The 18,325-nt window shown below is 54.0% G+C and overlaps 1 protein-coding gene across 1 annotated transcript; it reads left to right on the top strand.

Moving 5' to 3' along the window:
- Positions 1-13,420: 13,420 nt before the first annotated feature.
- TCIM (transcriptional and immune response regulator) lies at positions 13,421-15,682 on the top strand. The gene is made up of 2 exons (XM_086865422.1): positions 13,421-14,693; positions 14,809-15,682. The coding sequence occupies exon 1, from the start codon at positions 14,168-14,170 to the stop codon at positions 14,486-14,488; it is 321 nt and encodes a 106-aa protein (XP_086721548.1). The 5' UTR covers positions 13,421-14,167; the 3' UTR covers positions 14,489-14,693; positions 14,809-15,682.
- Positions 15,683-18,325: the final 2,643 nt, after the last annotated feature.

Raw genomic sequence — 18,325 nt, 5'->3', positions numbered from 1 at the left:
AGAGAGAGGGGCTGGGGAGCTGGGCACGGGTGGGGAGAGCAGAGAGAGAGGGGATGGGGAGCTGGGCAGGGGTGGGGAGAGCAGAGAGGGGATGGGGAGCTGGGCACGGGTGGGGAGAGCAGAGAGAGAGGGGCTGGGGAGCTGGGCACGGGTGGGGAGAGCAGAGAGAGAGGGGATGGGGAGCTGGGCAGGGGTGGGGAGAGCAGAGAGAGAGGGGATGGGGAGCTGGGCACGGGTGGGGAGAGCAGAGAGAGAGGGGCTGGGGAGCTGGGCACGGGTGGGGAGAGCAGAGAGAGAGGGGATGGGGAGCTGGGCAGGGGTGGGGAGAGCAGAGAGGGGATGGGGAGCTGGGCACGGGTGGGGAGAGCAGAGAGAGAGGGGATGGGGAGCTGGGCACGGGTGGGGAGAGCAGAGAGGGGATGGGGAGCTGGGCACGGGTGGGGAGAGCAGAGAGAGAGGGGATGGGGAGCTGGGCACGGGTGGGGAGAGCAGAGAGAGAGGGGCTGGGGAGCTGGGCACGGGTGGGGAGAGCAGAGAGAGAGGGGATGGGGAGCTGGGCACGGGTGGGGAGAGCAGAGAGAGAGGGGATGGGGAGCTGGGCACGGGTGGGGAGAGCAGAGAGAGAGGGGATGGGGAGCTGGGCACGGGTGGGGAGAGCAGAGAGGGAATGGGGAGCTGGGCAGGGCTGGGGAGAGAGGGGATGGGGAGGTGGGCACAGGTGGGCAGAGAGGGGATGGGGAGCTGGGCACGGGTGGGATTGGGGGTGTGGAGGGCGGAGGGGTTCGGGGGACAGCGAAGGGCAAGAAGGAGCTCCCCGCTGTGACCTCCAGCCTCTGGCACCCGGACACGGCTCCTGTCCATCCACAGCTGCAGAGTGACCAAGGTTACTCCACAGGGGAGTCCAACAAACACCAGCTCTCCCGTCATGAAAGCAACGCTGAAGCCGCTCAAACCCAGCCACGAGAGGAGTGTGGATGAAAGAGAGCCAAGCTGTGGGATACATGCAGGGTGTCCAGGAGGCTGCTGTTCATGGGAAGAGGCTGGACCGAGGCACAGGGGCTGCTCCCCATGGCCAACTCCATTGCTCCTCCTGGTTCATGAAGGGCTCAGGCTCATGGGGGCAAAGCTGCAACACTGGTGGTCACACAGGCTTCACTTTAAGTCTCATTGATAATACAGTGTTGTAGTAAGGGACATGGGGACACATGGCTTCCCCAAGGGGCCAGCACGGGAAAAATACTTCTGACAAAGCCCTGATCCTCACTCGGTACCGGCAGCAGAATGCCACCCAGCCTGGAGCTGGGGTCATCCCAGTACAGAGGCTGCTCTGACACCGACCCGTGAGCAGCCCCTGTGCTGCTCCTGCCTGGCACTGCCTGGCCCAAGGCTGCAGGAACAGCTCCCCTCACACCACCCAGCTGGGCTGAGTGGGCACAGCCTTGCGCCAGGAGCGGTGCTAAAGCGTTTTTTATAACCCCAGGTACCCATGTTGCCATTTTCTAGCAAGTCAGCGCGCTCAGATTCCTTGGAATTTGCACCTTTAGGGAAATCAGGCCATATGGCTCTGTTTTGCCTCCCCAGGTTTTGCTGGCACAGACAGCAGAAGCAAGATTCACACCCAGCCAGTGTCTTGGTGCAAAAATAGCACTGGCCCCTTCTTACTACCAGAAGAGAGTCAAGGTCCTTTGAAATGAGATGTTGTTCCCATAACAGCAAAAACAAGCCCAGCACACTGTAGCTTAAATTATTAAACTCTTGCTAAATTGTATTTTGTGCTCTTTTTTTTAATATAGCCCTAAAACTGAGGCTTCAGAGATGACTTCAGTAAACAACCCATGGGAATGTGTCAGCACCTTTAAATCTTTGCTTGGCACCGCTCCTTCCACTTGATCTTCATTTCTGAATAGCTGCTGCATATTTCATGTAGGAAATATTTCATCCCGATGATTGTCTTGGTCTATTACATTTCGGACCATTTCAGGAAAACAGCAAACTTGGACCAGGGGAAAAATCTCTGCATCTAAATGAGACACGCAGTCAGGACTGGAGGGAGCTGGGGCAGGCTGGGCCTGCGAGGCACGGGGGCTCCACACGTGCTGCAAATGCCCAAACCCCGCTGGGCAGAAGCGATGCTGCTGCCAGGAAGGGCCGCAGGACCCCAGCAGGTGGGTTTTCTTCCTTCTGCAAACTCCTGAACGTGCTGCCCCGTGCCATGGGGTCAGGAGCAGGTCCTTAGGAGCAAGGAGGATGGATTTGTGTCACCTCAGAAGAGGGGAGATGGAAAATCAGAGAGGTGTTGGAGGCTCTGGAAAGCCAAGGGGTTTCCGTGCACTGGAGGGCACAGTCCCCTTCTCTCAGTGAACAAGGAAGGTGCCTAAGAGACTGCAGAGGAGCCAGCCTGCTGTGCTCCCCATGCACAAACCCCACTGTTCAGCCTGTGTTCCCCATGTAACAAACCCCACTGTCCAGCCTGTGTTCCCCATGTAACAAACCCCACTGTCCAGCCTGTGTTCCCCATGTAACAAACCCCACTGTCCAGCCTGTGTTCCCCATGTAACAAACCCCACTGTCCAGCCTGTGTTCCCCATGTAACAAACCCCACTGTCCAGCCTGTGTTCCCCATGCACAAACCCCACTGTCCAGCCTGTGCTCCCCATGTAACAAACCCCACTGTCCAGCCTGCCCATGCCTGGGCTCACCTTACCAAAGGCTGTCACAGTCAGCTGCAGCTCCTTTAGAACTGAATTCAGTGAGGACCAGCCCCTCTGAAGTACCCAGAGTGAGCCCCAGGAAAGCACAGTGAGCCTCAGTAAAGCACAGTGAGCCCCAGGAAAGCACAGTGAGCCCAAATAAAGCACAGTGAGCCCCAGGAAAGCACAGTGAGCCCCAGTAAAGCACAGTGAGCCCCAGTAAAGCACAGTGAGCCCCAGGAAAGCACAGTGAGCCCAAATAAAGCACAGTGAGCCCCAGGAAAGCACAGTGAGCCCCAGTAAAGCACAGTGAGCCCCAGGAAAGCACAGTGAGCCCCAGGAAAGCACAGGCCTTTCCTGTGTGCTCTCCTGGCAGCCTGGGACAGCTGCTCCAAGAGAGCTTTGATTTCTCTCTGTTTTCAAACCATTGCTGTCTAACGTTGATCACAAGACACAGACATCTAAGATCTCAGGTGCTTCCTGACTGGAAGCACATGGAATTTAAATAATTTATGCCTGTGCCTAAAAATGGCACCATGTGTTTGAGCATCCACGCTGCATCCTGCCAGTGGGAGCTGTGCTGCCACAGGCTGCCAGCCTGAGGCCCCACTCTTTCCTGAAGGGTTTGTTCTGGCAGGCTCTGGGGGAGCCCAGGATGTGTGGGGTGAGTCCAGCCACAACTGCCCATCACCTCTCCTGAGCAGCAATGTCCAGGCTCTGCTGCTCTCTGTCAGACCCCGACTGGGACAACCTGTGCACTGGAACAGGCAGGGTTAAGACCATTTCTGCAGCTCTGTAATAGAATTCATGTTATTTCAGCAAGGGAAAAGCAGCAAAGAGTAGACTCCCCTTCCTCTTTCAGAGATGCTGCCCCCAGACCTCATCTCCCAAAGGTCCATCTCCGCAGTGAGGCTGGGATGTGCAGCCTGCCCAGGATCCATGGGACCGAGAACAGGATTTTGCACCAACTCCCTGACCCCAGCAGTATCTGCTGGGTCAGCTGGGACTGACGCCTGCCAGGGAGTGGATGGAAACACAGGAGAGATGTCACAGCCCTTGTCCACGTCCAGAGCAGCAGCTCCAGCCCCAGACTGGCACCACCCACACAGAAATCTCCCTTATCTCTGGAGCCAGGCCCTGGCCCTGCAGCACTGAGGCACACGTTCCCATTGTGGAGCTGCCACTCAGAGCTGCCCAGCAGCACAACAGCTCTTCCAGCCACATTTTGGAGTGTCCACCTGACTCCTGACTCCTTTCTTTTGTTAAGCAGAGATTTTCCCCATGATATCTGATGGTCAGACCTGTGTGATGGAGTCTGGTGCACGCCCAAGGTGACAGCAGGAGACCTCACCTGGGCACACCTTCACTGCACCAAACCTCACAGAGCCTCAGGAGCCCTGGGACCAACCCACAGGAGGTGGCCAGCCCTGCCTGCCAGGCTCCCTGGGCCATGCCCAGCTCGTCATCCCACCCACACTGTTGGCTCAGACTTTCCAGCATTCTCAGTCACTTTAGCCCTGGGTCTCTCCTTGCCGTGCGTGGTCTCACCCAGGTCACCGGCCACTGAGACAAATCTGTGCAAAAGTTCCTGAGCTGCCCATGGGCACTGGCAGCCCTTTCCTGGTGCTGGGCTGCCAGCCCCTCTGCAGGAATTCCCACAGCCCCCAGACAGGCTCAGCCAAGTGCTTTGCTGCTTTTGTCCCCATGAATATTTGAAATCGAACAGGAATAACAAACATTTGGATTCTAGACACTTCCTAATTCCGGCCTTATTTATCATACTTGGCTCTGCTCCTGGAGCCGGGGCCAGAAGAGGCTCTGAATGATTTAAGTGATTTAACATGCTGTGCATAGATCAATCTCACTCTCCCCTCCAGACATAGGTTTCCCTCTGTGGTTTGCTGTACACTTATTATATCCGTCAATATCTAAGTAATTAAAATCCCCCATTATCTGAGTCCTGGCTCCCTTACAAACTCCTCATAAGCTATAAACTTGCTCATGATCAACCTCCCTAAAGTGTCTGGGAGTCTCCAGCCCCATCTCAGGGTCCCCAGGCTGTTGTTTCACTGTGAAGGTCCCACTGGACCCATGGCCAATTCCAGTCTGAGCTGTGGTTGCTATTCCTCTCCCTGTGTTCCTGGTGCCAGGATTGCTCATTTCCAGCCCCATCTCTCGCCACTCACTGCTGAGTTTAACTCAGAGTGACTCCCCCAGCTCCTGTTTCACTTGAGCTGCTGGAGCAGAGTTTGGTCCTGCTGCATTCCCAGGAGAGCCCAGGGGCTGCCGGGCTCCGAATGCCACATCCCAAACTCTGCCCTGCTGCAGAACCAATTGCTGCACCTTGGAAAGGCAGCAGGTCCCCAGTGCTGTCACACCTGTGGCCCAAATGTCCCCACACTGTGGTCAGGGACCATCCCAGGGCACTTCTGGGGGGACACTGCCTTGTGTCAGGCCCTGGTCCTGCACACCTCAGCCACAGGTCTCTAAACAATTTATTAATAGCAACCAAGTTTGCCCTGTAATTCCAATTGGGAGGGATGTGAGAGCACAGAGGATAATTGCCTTCACCTTCTGGTGCTGCCACTTGCCCCAGAGCTGAGGCTCTGCCCGGAGCACCGCGTCCCTCGGAACACTCAGCCTGGCACAAACAGAGGGAATCTTATCTGCACCTGGGGAAGGGCTCAGCTCTGCACAGTAACTGCAGGCCAGATATGATTACAGACCATGACTCAAGGCAAAAAGTGCTAATTACAGCAAGGGGGAGGAGTGAGGAGCTGCTAAATTATACCTAATATGGAGAGGGAGAACAGATTGAGAAGCCACCACTGCTAAGAGGATGACACAGGGCTGGGAGATGGTGAAGTCTTCATTATCAGATAAAGGATGCCCAGAGAGACCTTTGGGAAGGGGGTTTATTTCCCTGAAATCCTTGGTGTCTGGCCAGTGTTTGGAAAACACTGCACTATTACAGCTGTTGGTAAATAAAGAAATCAGAGACCCAAACATTGGCACTAGAATAAAAATAGCTTAGTGTGGGGCAAACAAAGAGCAGGAAGACACAGGCAGGTCCTGACAAAGATCTCATCATTCCTCTGCTGCCCAGTCAGGCTGGGAGCAGGTTTTGGCCAGTGCCTGCACAGGGGCACGTCACTGGTGCCACACTGAGGATATGCCATGGCCTCTCAAATGCCTGTTTGCCAAGATAATCACCACAGCCTGCAGCTGCCAGAGCTGGTAAACAAGGGCAAACACTGATACCGGTGTCCCAGGAGGCACAGTGAACCTGTGAGGCAATCACTACCCGGCATCCCAGGAGCTCCAGTCAATCCCGTGGCTTAGAAAAGAGAAAAAAAAGAGACAAGGCACTGCTATTATTGCAGTGAGAGGCTGTGTCATGCTGGGCTCTGCAGCTAAATATATTCAGTGTTTACTGTAAGCAAGGACAGTGGGAAGCCTTCCGAAACAGCACAGGGGCTGCTCCTGTTTTTTTCAGCCATCAATCACACCCAGCTCGAGCCGTTTTTATCCTGACACAAATGGAAAGTATTTTCCTGGTTTCATTTCTACTGATCAAAGAAACAATACTTCCTCAACAGAGAGGAGTCCCACAGCCCTGGGGAGGGAAAGAAGTCCTGAGGACACTGTTTGCCTGTGGGACACAGCTCACGAGCAGCTGGGGCATATCAGGACAGCACCCCACCAGCCCAGGGGCAGCTGGCCCAGCTGTTATTCCTTTCCCTTCCCCAGTTAATTTGCCAAACAAGAAACTTGGTGTTTTACCATGTGCCTGCCAAACACAGTGCCAGGAGCACCAAGGTGTGTGGACCCCCTCTGATGCACCAGCATCCTCCTCCCCAGCTGCTGCTATGATGAGAGAGCCCTGCAGAGGGGCAGGATTTTGGGGTCAGATATCTGTTTACTTTCTCTGTAAGATTTCCCTAAACAGCATTGGAAAGTTCTCCTCCCACGAAGCTCGTTGTGGCCGGAACTGATTCAGCTTTCTGCACACGGGGTCCTGGACATGAGCTCACCGGCCTCAGCTACTTCACGTCACACTCAGCTCTGTTTACTGACAGACCACACATTTTATTTCTATCTGTGCCCATCAGAGTGGTGTGAGCAGGGCTCCCAATGCATCCCCTGATCCTTGGCTCCCTCAGTCCAACACAGACCCTTGTGATGGGCAGATTCTCTTCTCAAGGCAGACACAAAGTCAAACTGGATTTACTTCTCCCAGGCAGGTGCAAACAACTCCAGAGCACAAATTGCTGCCTGGGCTTTTGGTTCAGCCCCAAAGCACTGAGGGCTCAGAGCCACCAGAGCTCAGGCTCACCATCAGCACTTTGCTGCTCAGCCAGACCATGCCAGGACTGCAGAGCACAGCTTGCTATACACACAGCATCACCCCTCTCCCCTTCCCTCCCCTTCCCTCCCACACAGACCTAAAATCTACTGGCAGCTCTAAACTGGTTCTTTTTTGTCTGAACTGCTGCATAAATAACCCAAGAGGCAGCCTGAAGCCCCCGCATGCTGACACCTGACAGCGAGTCAAGGGCAGATCTCAGGAACAAAGACAAGGCTGCCATGTAAACAAGGCATTGGTGGGGAAACATCTCGGAGGCATTGCTGTGAGAGTTAAATACGTCTGAGAGCAGCGGCTGTCAGCGGGCTGCTACCCATGTTGAGGTCACAACACTTGGGCTGGTGGCTCTGACTGGGGCAGGACACAAGGGAAAGCATTCTGTGCCCTACAGAGCAGGTCTGTGCCCCACAGATGGTTCAGGGTTCGTGGGAGCCTCCCTGCTCCAGTTCTGCCCGGCTCAGACCTGTGGCAGGTGACACTGCTCTGGTGCCTGGAACTGCCAGCCTTGCCTGGCTTTACAGCTCTGCCGCTGCTCTTTGAGCAGGGCTGACGTGTGCAGCTGGAGCCGCTTTTCTGGGGAAAACAATCACTGGCAAAAGTTCAGTTACTGCCCATAATCCAGCAGCAGCTGCGGTGCCCTGGGGACAGCCAGAGCCCAGGCACAAATGGCACCCACGGAGCAGCTCCTGTCCCCCCACAGCAGAAGGAGCACAGCCAGCCCCAGCTGCAGTGGGCAGGATCTGCAGCAGGGCCCCAGCATGCAGAAAGTACCCCCAGACAGGCAGACACAGCCAGCAGCCCCTGGGGCTCAGGCATGGCCTGGGATGGGAAGGGGATCACAGAAACTGCTTCTCTAGCAGCTACAAGGAGAAGTTGCTGGGCCACCAGAGACGGTGGTAGGAGCCAAACACCATCTGTTCTCTCCCAGGAACTCTTTTGTTAGTGGAGAAATGAGCTACAAGGCTGATAACTCCACAGCACCAAGCTCATCTCCCAGACGATCAGCGCAGCACTGACTCCCTGATAATTCTCCAGGGATGCAGCTTTGCTGTTTCCCTCGCTCCCTTCCCGGTTTTCTCTCCCAGTGTTACTCAGCTTCACATACCCAAACCTCGGCTGTTCCTCTCCAAATTCAGCCAGGTCAGGAGCTCCCTCTGCCACATCCCACTTGGCTTTCACGCTAAATTAAGGAACCAAACACTAAATTCTGCCCAAGAAGCCTGTCCCTCTGACCTTGGGCCTGGCTTAGCTCTGTGAACACGAAGCCAGTGTTCCCAGGCTGGACCTTGCAGGCACAGAGGTCGCCCAGGCTCTCGCTTGTGCCAAGCCCGAGACAGAGCCGGGAGCCTTCGGTGTCCCCGGCCCCTCTCGCTGACCCCGCTGCCCCTGGAGGAGCTCCGGGAGCTCTGGGCAGCGCAGACCCGGCAGCCGAGCAGCCCCGAGGCACAAAGGCACATCCTGCAGCAGAGGAAGCGGCTGCAGAGCGATGGAGCCCGGGGATCGGGGCACTGCGGCGCCGCTCCGTGCGACAATGGCCCGGCACAGCCCCGGGCACAGCCCCGCAGAGGATTTCCTGTCAGGGGTCCCTCCGACCGCTTCACCAGACAATGAAAGCCTGACAGCTGCAGCCACGGCTCCTCGGGACCTCCAGGAACATCAAACAGGAAACGGCACACAAGGAAAAGCCTTGTTCGTGCTCCAAACTTTCATTCCTGACCTGGGAGGAAGATGCTGAAGCCAGGATATTCAAATACTTTCCCTGGCTCCATGGGAATAGCAGGACATGGCGAGCGGGGTGGCACGAGTGATGGGCTGGTCCATCTCCCGGTGCTGGTCCATCTCGGGGTGCTGGTCCATCTCCCTGTGCTGCTCCATCTCCCTGTGCTGCTCCATCTCCCTGTGCTGCTCCATCTCCCTGTGCTGCTCCATCTCCCGGTGCTGGTCCATCTCGGGGTGCTGCTCCATCTCCCTGTGCTGCTCCATCTCCCTGTGCTGCTCCATCTCCCTGTGCTGCTCCATCTTCCTGTGCTGCTCCATCTCCCTGTGCTGCTCCATCTTCCTGTGCTGCTCCATCTCCCTGTGCTGGTCCATCTCACAGTGCTGGTCCATCTCCCTGTGCTGCTCCATCTCCCTGTGCTGCTCCATCTCCCTGTGCTGGTCCATCTCACAGTGCTAGTCCATCTCACAGTGCTGGTCCTGCTGGCACGTGCTCCCACCTGACGAATTTATCCCACTTCAGCTCCCACCCTGCCCCACGCTCCAGGCATTGCATCCCCACAGACACGGCTCTTCTTCTTGTGACCCTGCTCTGGCTGGCAACCTTCCACTGTATTTCAGGAATCATCTCCCTTGCCATGTGGGGAGCACCACAGCCAGCGTTTCTCTTTGCAAGATGGTTTTCACAAGCCCCAAGCACCAGGAGAATGCACCTGTGGCTTCCTTACACAGTGAGCCGTTGCCTCCCCACACCCTCCAGTCCCCTGGGGCAGCAAGCACCCACAGCAGATGTGTCCTCAGCTCTGCTTTGCTGTGTGCAGGGCTTCTTCCAAGGGGTTCTGCCTGGTAAAAGTGCCAGAAGTTTCTGTTTCTCTTCTGTTTCTTACCAGGCATGATTTACTTACTGTAGCTGGCTATCCTGTTATGTCCTGCACTGCATTATTAACTTGGTGATTGTACATTTAGCAGAGAATTTATGAGAAATGAGGAGACATTCATTATCAGTAACACCACAGACTTTACTCTTATATGGTCTCTGTGCACGGAGCTTGGCCCAGCCAGCACTCACCCAGCTCCAGCCATTCCCTGGGCTGCTCTGTACAGTCCTGGGGCTGCTCTGCACAGTCCTGGGGCTCCTCTGCACAGTCCTGGGGCTCCTCTTCACAGTCCTGGGGCTCCTCTGCACAGTCCTGGGGCTGCATTCCCCAGGCCAGTCCTTATTTTTTCCCCTATTAAAATATTTTCTGATGGAATTTAACTGGCTGAATTGTGGAACCATGCCTTCTGTTGTTTGAAAACCAGTGTTTTCAGGCAGGGAGCTTTGTGAGGATTGTCTGAGACATATCTGTGCTTCCCAGCAACAGAACTGCAACAGAAATGCCCTTAAAATACCCTCCTTATGCTGAACCACTGACCTGGGGACAAATATCCACTCCTTCCTGTACCTCTGAAGTGGGGACAAGTACCTGCCCTGTCCTGACCACAGGAGGAGTCACAAGGAATGGCGATGGCCAAGTGAAGCTCTTGGGGTTTGTGAGCAAAGGCTACAGCATCCTGCCGTGAGATTTGGACAAGTGTTCCCAGATGTTCTATTAAAGAAACAACAAGCACAGAAAAACCCAAGCAACGGCCAAACAAACAGAAATTTCAGGTGGAGGCCCAGAGGCACACAAGCGCCACTGGAAAGAGGCTGGAGGCAGGCTGGAGCCAGGGCAGGCACTGCCATTTGCACAACCTGGATGTCTGACAACCTCCCAGGAATTTGGATTCCAAGAGCAGCACAACGAAGCAGCTCCTCCTTGACCTTAGAGCCATGCCACAGCTGTCTCTGCAGAGCATTCCACCTTGGACACCTTTCCATCTTGGAAGCCTGACAGGGCCATTTCTGGCTCCTGAGAAGGGCTGAGGTTCCCCAGCTGCAGGCTGGTGGCAGCCCTGAAGTTCCAGATTATGGAAGCCAGGGAAAGGATGGGAAGAGCAGAGATGGCTGGAGGCTCCTGGATATTTCCCATTCTTAGGTTTTCACTGAATGACCTGAAAACAAAGCAAATATCTAAATCTATCTAGATCATATCTATCTATCTATCTATCTATCTATCTATCTATCTATCTATCTATCCATCTATCTATATCTATCTATCTATCTATCTATCTATCTATCTATCTATCTATCTATCTATTTAGCTAGCTATTATATCTCACAGGTATCACAGGATATTCTGAGTGTGACTTTCTGAATGTCCCATGCCTGGCTGAGAATGATGTTCCATGGGGCTGTTGCATCCTCTGATCCCAAATGGGTGTCACAGACAGAGCAGGCTTTGGCAGCAGCCAGTGGAGGGAAAGCTATGCAAAACATGCCCCAGGGAACTGCCAGGCATGCCGGATTACCTTCTTTGGAGTGGTTTGGGAGGTTATATTAAGGCAAAGCAAGTTCTCTGCAAGAGTTTGTGGTGCTGGCACTGGTGGCCCCAGCTGGCCCAGCACCCAGGGCAGCCCCAGGCTCCCTCCACTCCTGCCCCAGAGCTGCCAGCTCCAGCTCCCTGGCCAGTGCTGGGGCTTTCCTGCCAGCAGAACCCTCACACCCCTTGCATCCCGAGCCTGTCACACCAGGAGAGGCAGAGCACAATTAGAGATGTGGCTGTGCTTCCCTGCAGATGCTGGGGATGGGAATTAATCCTCCCATTAGCGGGTGAAATGGAGCATTTGCGTCTCACAAAGCAATTACACAATAATAGCAGGAGAACGATGATAGAAATCACATCTTCTCTGAAGTTGCTCTCCAATCCAACACATGAATAATTCCTCCTAGGCATTACTGGGAAAGCAGTATTAAAAGACCCATATAAACAAAAATTACTGGAAAAAAAGACGAGACATGCTTCATCGCTCTGTCAGAGCCAAGCACAACTAAATTTATACAAAGTGGGCAGGGAAGCTTGAAGGGGCAAAGACATTTGTTACTGCTCTGTGTGAGATGAGCTCACAAGGAACGCGTGCTTGATCTTGGCAGCTTTCTGATGTCTTACTCCTAAAGCATCAGCTTCAGTCTCGGTTTCCATGGCAGATACTTTTCTGAGCTTGTATCTTCCACAGATATTGCTAATTTATGCTGTCAGCCACATCTCTGCAAATACCTGCAGAGTGATTCCGTGTGCAGTGGGAGTGGTGAAAACAAGGCGCACGTGAACCTGCCTCAGCTCTTGTTTTTTACCAGGGGACAGAAAAGGGTTTGTTTTCTTCAGCCACAAGATTTTGGCTGATCTTCTGGCACTGAATTTTGCTGCAAGTGCCCTGACACTCTGTTACCTGTCCTGTGAAGCAAATCACTTTCAGCATTTCACCTGGACACGTGTTTCAGGCAGGTTTTCCCCCAGTGCTCAGGACAGCTCTGAGCAGGAAGGGTTGGGCAGCACATGTGACCCTGCTTCCTTCTGCTCCCCCATCACATTTCATGTTAGCAGAGTCTCTAAAGCACGAGATCTTTCCCAGGCAGAGATCCAGCCACACCAAACCTGTCCTATTTTCAGGGTGGATTTATCAGCCGTGCAAATGTTGTAGCTGATAAATTGGTCTCACCAATTTGGCAGCACAATGGCAAGATGAGAGGCTGCATGTCTGGCTTTGCAAAGCTGTTTTTATACACTGAAGCACAGAACATCCAGGACACACAAAAGAAGTTGTGAAAAATGTGTAACAAGTATCTCACACAATGCCAGAAGCACAGGAAGTGGTGGCATGTGCAGAGAGAGCTCATGCAGGAGCAAAGTCCTGGCAGCAGTGGGGAAGCCGGTGTCCTGGCAGGATACAGGACTGCAGGGTTCAGGGCTGTTGCAGGACGTGCCCAGCAGCACCAATGGCTGCATCCCAGTTCCCAGGTAGGAACTGAAATGAGACCACTCCCTCTCCTCAGGATAGAAGCCTGGCAAGTCCTGGCCAGCTGGAAGTTGATCTGAGCCCGGATGGAGCTGGACTCGCCAGTCACTCTGGGGCCCAGGCAGCCACCTGCCCTGCTTGCACTTCACCTGTTGAAGTGCAACAATTGAGCAACAATTCCCAGCACAAACATCTAGACATGGGCTTCAGGTGAGTTCACCTCCTCACTGGCTTCCACTGGAGGGGGTGTATGGCTCAGACATAACCCCTTCCTCAATCTGAACTGAATTTTTAAAGGGAATGTGGAATTAAAACCATCTGGGTGATGTTTCTTTAGATCTGTTCTTCAGTGTTGTCAGAGGTAATTTCTGCAGCTCTCTGGTGAAAAGGAAATCCCCTGGTCTGAGTGGGATGGGGACAGAGGTTGTTCCTAGAGTCTTTCAGCAAGGGTGACTAACAGGGTCAGCAACAACAGTAAACAAACTTCCAGTTTTCCAAACAGAGCCTCTGCAGCATCCGGCTGCTTTAAAACATTAACCAAAATACACTTATCTCTGGCTCCTGGCCTTAAGTGACTTTTGAGCCCACAGCTATTCTGGGCCAGACTTGACAGGTGTCTGAGCCCAGCAGGGGCTGGGTCAGAGCCCTGTCCGCAGGGATCTCAAGTGAGAAGGGACCCATAAGGGTCACTGAGTCCAGCTCCCTGCTCCTCACAGGAGCCAAAACTAACCCATATGACTAAGAGAGAGTTCTCCCAGCCCAAGGGCTTGTCATTGTCCAAGGGTGGTGTGGAGAGCACGCACTCTTTTTGGAACAGAGGTGAGTTTTCTTTCCAGCACTAATGAGCATTAAATTTAAGCAAGAGGACACTGCAGGCAGGAGCAGGGCAGTGAACTGAGTTCTCTGTTCTCCCCCTGGGACCACTGCCATGTGCAGCTGGGCAGCTGAGGGTGTAACAGCCAGGGAAGTCACCCCAGAGGATGGAATGGATCACCTGCCTTTGGGACAGCACCTGTCAGAAACTGCAGCTCTGTGCACTAAAGATGAGTTGCATCTGCTGGGAAGGAGCAGAAAGGAGCTCATGCCCAGACAGGAGAAGACTGGCAGTGTTTGCAGTGAAGATTCCAGCCTCTTTCTGGCATTGCAACAGTCCTGACCTGGCGTTTTACCTGTTTATGGTATGATACATGGTGCACTCAGTGCTTTTCCCATGCAGCAAGGGCAGGAGTGGAGGTTGGGCTATGCTGGCTCAGGTCCCACAGCGATGGTTGAAGCCTGGTCTGTGATGGGTAAAGAAAAAAAAGCCATTTCCGTGGCAGAAGCAGAGAGAACTTTTCATCTGGTCCGCAGGACAGGAAAGTTGGCAATTTAAATGTTAAACTTGCCTGTGACTGTTGGGTGTTGACATCATCGTGATCTCACTGCTGTAACCGGAGCGCTCCAGCTTTTCCTCCAGCCTGCCTTTAAAAACCAGTCCTGGAGGCAGCACAGCACCCGTTCCTCCGACTGACTCACATCGATGAAAGCGAAGCCGAGCTCCAGCGCTCCAGCCATGTCCACATCACTGCGGGTGAGCCCCTCGGTCCACGGCTACCGCTTCGACACCGCCCTGCGCAAGAAAGCTGCGGCCAACATCTTCGAGAGCATCAACGAGGCGTCCCTGCAGAAACTCTTCAAAAACTCCGGGGACAAGAAGGCGGAGGAGAGAGCCAAGATAATCCTTGCCACCGACCAGGACATGGAGGAGAAAACGAGAGCACTAATGGCACTAAAGCAGAGGAGAAAAGACAAACTGCTCCAGTTTCTGACATTTCGGAAATACTCCATTAAAGTTCACTGAACTGGCGGAGGGAGCAGAAATGGAGAACATTTGGTTACGGGACTGTTCGTGACCTCCTGCCACACGCAGCATGCTCCGCTGCCCCGTGGGCCTGGGGACCTGCCAGGCCACGCACAGGGCTCCAGCCCTGCCACGAACTGCAGCTGGCAGCAGCACCGCCGAGGCAGCGACATCGGTGCCCGTGGGACATCGGTGCCCATGGGACATCGGTGCCCGTGGGACGTCGGTGCCTGTGGGACATCGGTGTCTGTGGGACATCAGTGTCTGTGGGACATCGGTGCCTGTGGCACATCAGTGCTCGTGACACATGGCTGTGACACATCGGTGTCTGTGAGACATCAGTGCCCGTGGGACATCGGTGCCCATGGGACATCGGTGCCCGTGGGACGTCGGTGCCTGTGGGACATCGGTGTCTGTGGGACATCAGTGTCTGTGGGACATCGGTGCCTGTGGCACATCAGTGCTCGTGACACATGGCTGTGACACATCGGTGTCTGTGGCACATCGGTGCCCGTGGCACATTGGTGCCCATGGCACATCAGTGCCTGTGGCACGTCGCTGTGGGCAGCAGTCTGGTGGCCAGAGGCTCCCAGGGACAGCAGCTCCCTGCTGGAGGCAGAGCAGCCCTCGGGCAGCCGTGGGACGGAGCTGGGGGAGCTCACACACCCCGGTGTGACTCGGGACCGTCTTGATGGACTTGGTGCTCACAGACTGGAGCCAGTGCTTTGCCTGCTCAGCCTCTCCCCAAAGCATTTCCTTACAGCCTGAGCCCGTGCAGAGCCCCGCTGCTCTGGACACCCATCAGCTGCTGCCCACGGTCACTTTGCATCGTGAAATGCACCAAAAGCGCGGTGCAGCAAGTTCAGCCACCCGGGCACGCATCCAGAGACACTCTGCACAAATGAACCTTTCCTTCCCAAGCTGTATGTGTGCAGTAAAAGTCGTTTGCACAGAAGCAATAATAATGACAGATTTCCCTGAATTTACTGTGAAGTTCCCTAATATTGTGTTCACTTACCACTAACTCTAAAAATCTAAATATAATAACTACAGTTCTTCTCTGTGTAGGTTACAGTCACTATTAGATGAGTATTTACTTCACAGCAATATTTTATGACAATGTTATTATTATCTTGACTATAATTTATTGCATACAGTGATGTGAAAACTAATAAATTATGAAGTAAATATAAATGATCTTGTCTGAAATGCTCAGTTGTCCTGCAGTGGTGGGGTTAGATGTTTTTTCACAAAGGGAGCAGACTACCTGCATCTCTCCTTTATGCCCCAGCTATGGCTCTGGCAGCCCATTCTCAGGACGTGGAGCAGCCCCTGGCTCCCCCATGGCCCCACAAGCTGCCCACTCAGCTTGGCCCACATTTCCTGTGGCAGAAAGGCCTCACGAAATTCATTGTTAATAAACCCCAATATCAGTTTCCCCTCTGCAAGGTGTAGAAAATGGTTTGGGGCCGGGGTGGGGAGCACAGCTTATCAGCCTCTGACATTTCTACAGAGCAGAGAAGGAACCTAGGCTTGACTCCTTATCACCCAAAGAAACAGAAGTAAATTATGAAGTTTTGGCAGCAGAATTGGACTGTTTTTCTGCAGGTTATGCTGTACTATCATGATAGACGATGCTGAAAGTACTTAAAAATAGCAAAGACTGGTTATTTATAAGTCTGTCCTCTAATAACCTGATGGTTTAGATAAAAACATTCCCATGACTCCGCTTAGAGCAACAAAGATAAAGCAGTTTGGAAGAGTGATAGCCCAGCTACAGTTTTTTGACTACAGTAAGAACTCCAAATTGCCAATAAGTCAGGGAGACTGGAAATAATCTTTTAAGTCACATAATAGAATAGGCAATTACAATTTTTATAGCTGGAGTGGGATGCACGGTGATTTCCCCTCCCAGGAAGACCAGAGAGTAAACTGGTTTGGGATGAAGCTGTTTGAAAGAGCTTCCAAAGGCTTTTCAGAACTCTCTTGCTCAGAAAAGTCTGTCTCAGAGCAGGTTTGCTGCAGAGGAAGTTGCCAGTTTTCCAGCATTTGACCTCTTCCAGAGCAGCATCCCACGCTGGCTGCAGCTGCTGCAGGCACTGGTGACACATCCCCACAAACCATGCACAGTGCCAAAAACTGCCTCAAATGGGCTGTTTCCAAAAGAACAGGGCCACTCAGTGCCTGCCCACAGCCCAGCCCTGGGCACGCAGCCCCTCTGGGCCCCAGGGATGTCACACAGCTCCTCCTGCCTCGAGGGCAGCTCCCGTGACAAACACTTCCAGCAGAAGCCAGTGGGGCAAGGAGCCCTAAGCCCACCTACCTCTGGGGCATGTTACCTGCCAGGACCTGCCCTAAACCCACCTACCTCTGGGGCATGTTACCTGCCAGGACCTGCCCTAAACCCACCTACCTCTGGGGCATGTTACCTGCCAGGACCTGACCAGCCTGCTGCTAAGGATGCTCTGAGAACACCCTGCAGGGACCAGCTCTTCACCATCCTGCTGCTTCCCTGGGCCTGCTGCTGGGGCTTTGCTCCCTGCTGCCCTGTCCTGCATCCTTGAGGTGTCCACAATGCACCCCAATGCTGGATTTGGCAGAGCCTTGTCACTCTCTGAGCCCCCAAAAGCAAACTCAGGTCCCCAGTGCCACCCGGGCAGCCCGGGCTCTCAATTGTCAACAGCCCTTCCCTGAATGAAGGAAGCAAATCTGGCAGGAGCCATGCTCGAGGCAGACTGAAATCAACAGCCACTGAAGTGCTGCTGGCATGTCCCAGGATTGTCCTGTTCACATCTGCATCACACGGCTGATAACATCTGCTGCCTTGGGGACTTTATAATCCCTTTTGTCTCATTACATTGAAATTATGAGCCCAAGTGGTATCCCTGATAGATAAAGGCCACTTACTAAGAAGTTATGTGATTATTGGATATTTAGAGTGCACGAAGGGCAGGTCACCCGGCAGTGCTGTCACAGGCCAGAGCTGTCACCCGCAGTGGCAGCAGGACAGGGCGGTGCCGGTGCCGCAGACTCGGCGCCTGTGGCCGGCGCACGCCGCGCTCGGGCCAGCCTGGCTACACCCCGGCCAGCCACAGCCCCATTGTCAGCATCGCCACACAACAAACAGAGGAAAAGGCTGTTCAAGGAGCTTCCTCCCTCCAGGAGCCAGGCGTTTCCATTAATTCTTCTCCATGAGTCAAACTGGCTGTACTGGGTGTCCCCCGTCCCAGCATCCTGAGGAACATCTGAACAGCTAATTTTATCCATCTTGCCCTGCTCAGCAGCCGTGCTGGGAGTGTGCTGGTGGCTCCCCACCACCTCTGCTGGCTGGGGAGAAACCACAGGAAGGTGGGACAGAAACTAGGGAGAAGACTTTTGGCAGAAGTTCTGGCTTAGCAGACTGGAGAAGGTGGGGAGCAACTCACAAGGTGCTGGAAAAAGGAAGCCCAGAGCAAAGGGGGTGTCAGTGACAGCAGACCACACAGAGGTCCCACCCGCTGTCCCCTCATCAAACACCCATCCCCATTTCCCCAGAGATGCCCATGAAAAGATTGGGTTGGAACAAGTCAACAGCTCAGCCTGAGCACAATGTTCAGGAGATGAGGATGTCTGAACAGCCAGTACTGTGACCTTCAGCTTCTGGTGAAATGCAGCACATGAGGCATGAGCAGAGTCCAAAGCAGAGCTGGGTCAGCCCTCAGCCTCAACACCCTCAACGTGTTTGTGTGTGGGGAGACAGACTGCTCCAGTCAACAGCAACATCTCCCTGGCAGCTCCCCTTCCACCCCATGGAGCAACAGGCAAGTTAAAAATTAACCACCCGGCTGAGCTTCTGCT

The sequence above is a fragment of the Cyanistes caeruleus genome, chromosome 29 (assembly GCF_971803275.1).
Source record: "Cyanistes caeruleus chromosome 29, bCyaCae1.hap1.1, whole genome shotgun sequence".
Lineage (NCBI taxonomy): Eukaryota > Metazoa > Chordata > Aves > Passeriformes > Paridae > Cyanistes > Cyanistes caeruleus.
This window is presented reverse-complemented; position numbering and strand designations above follow the sequence as displayed.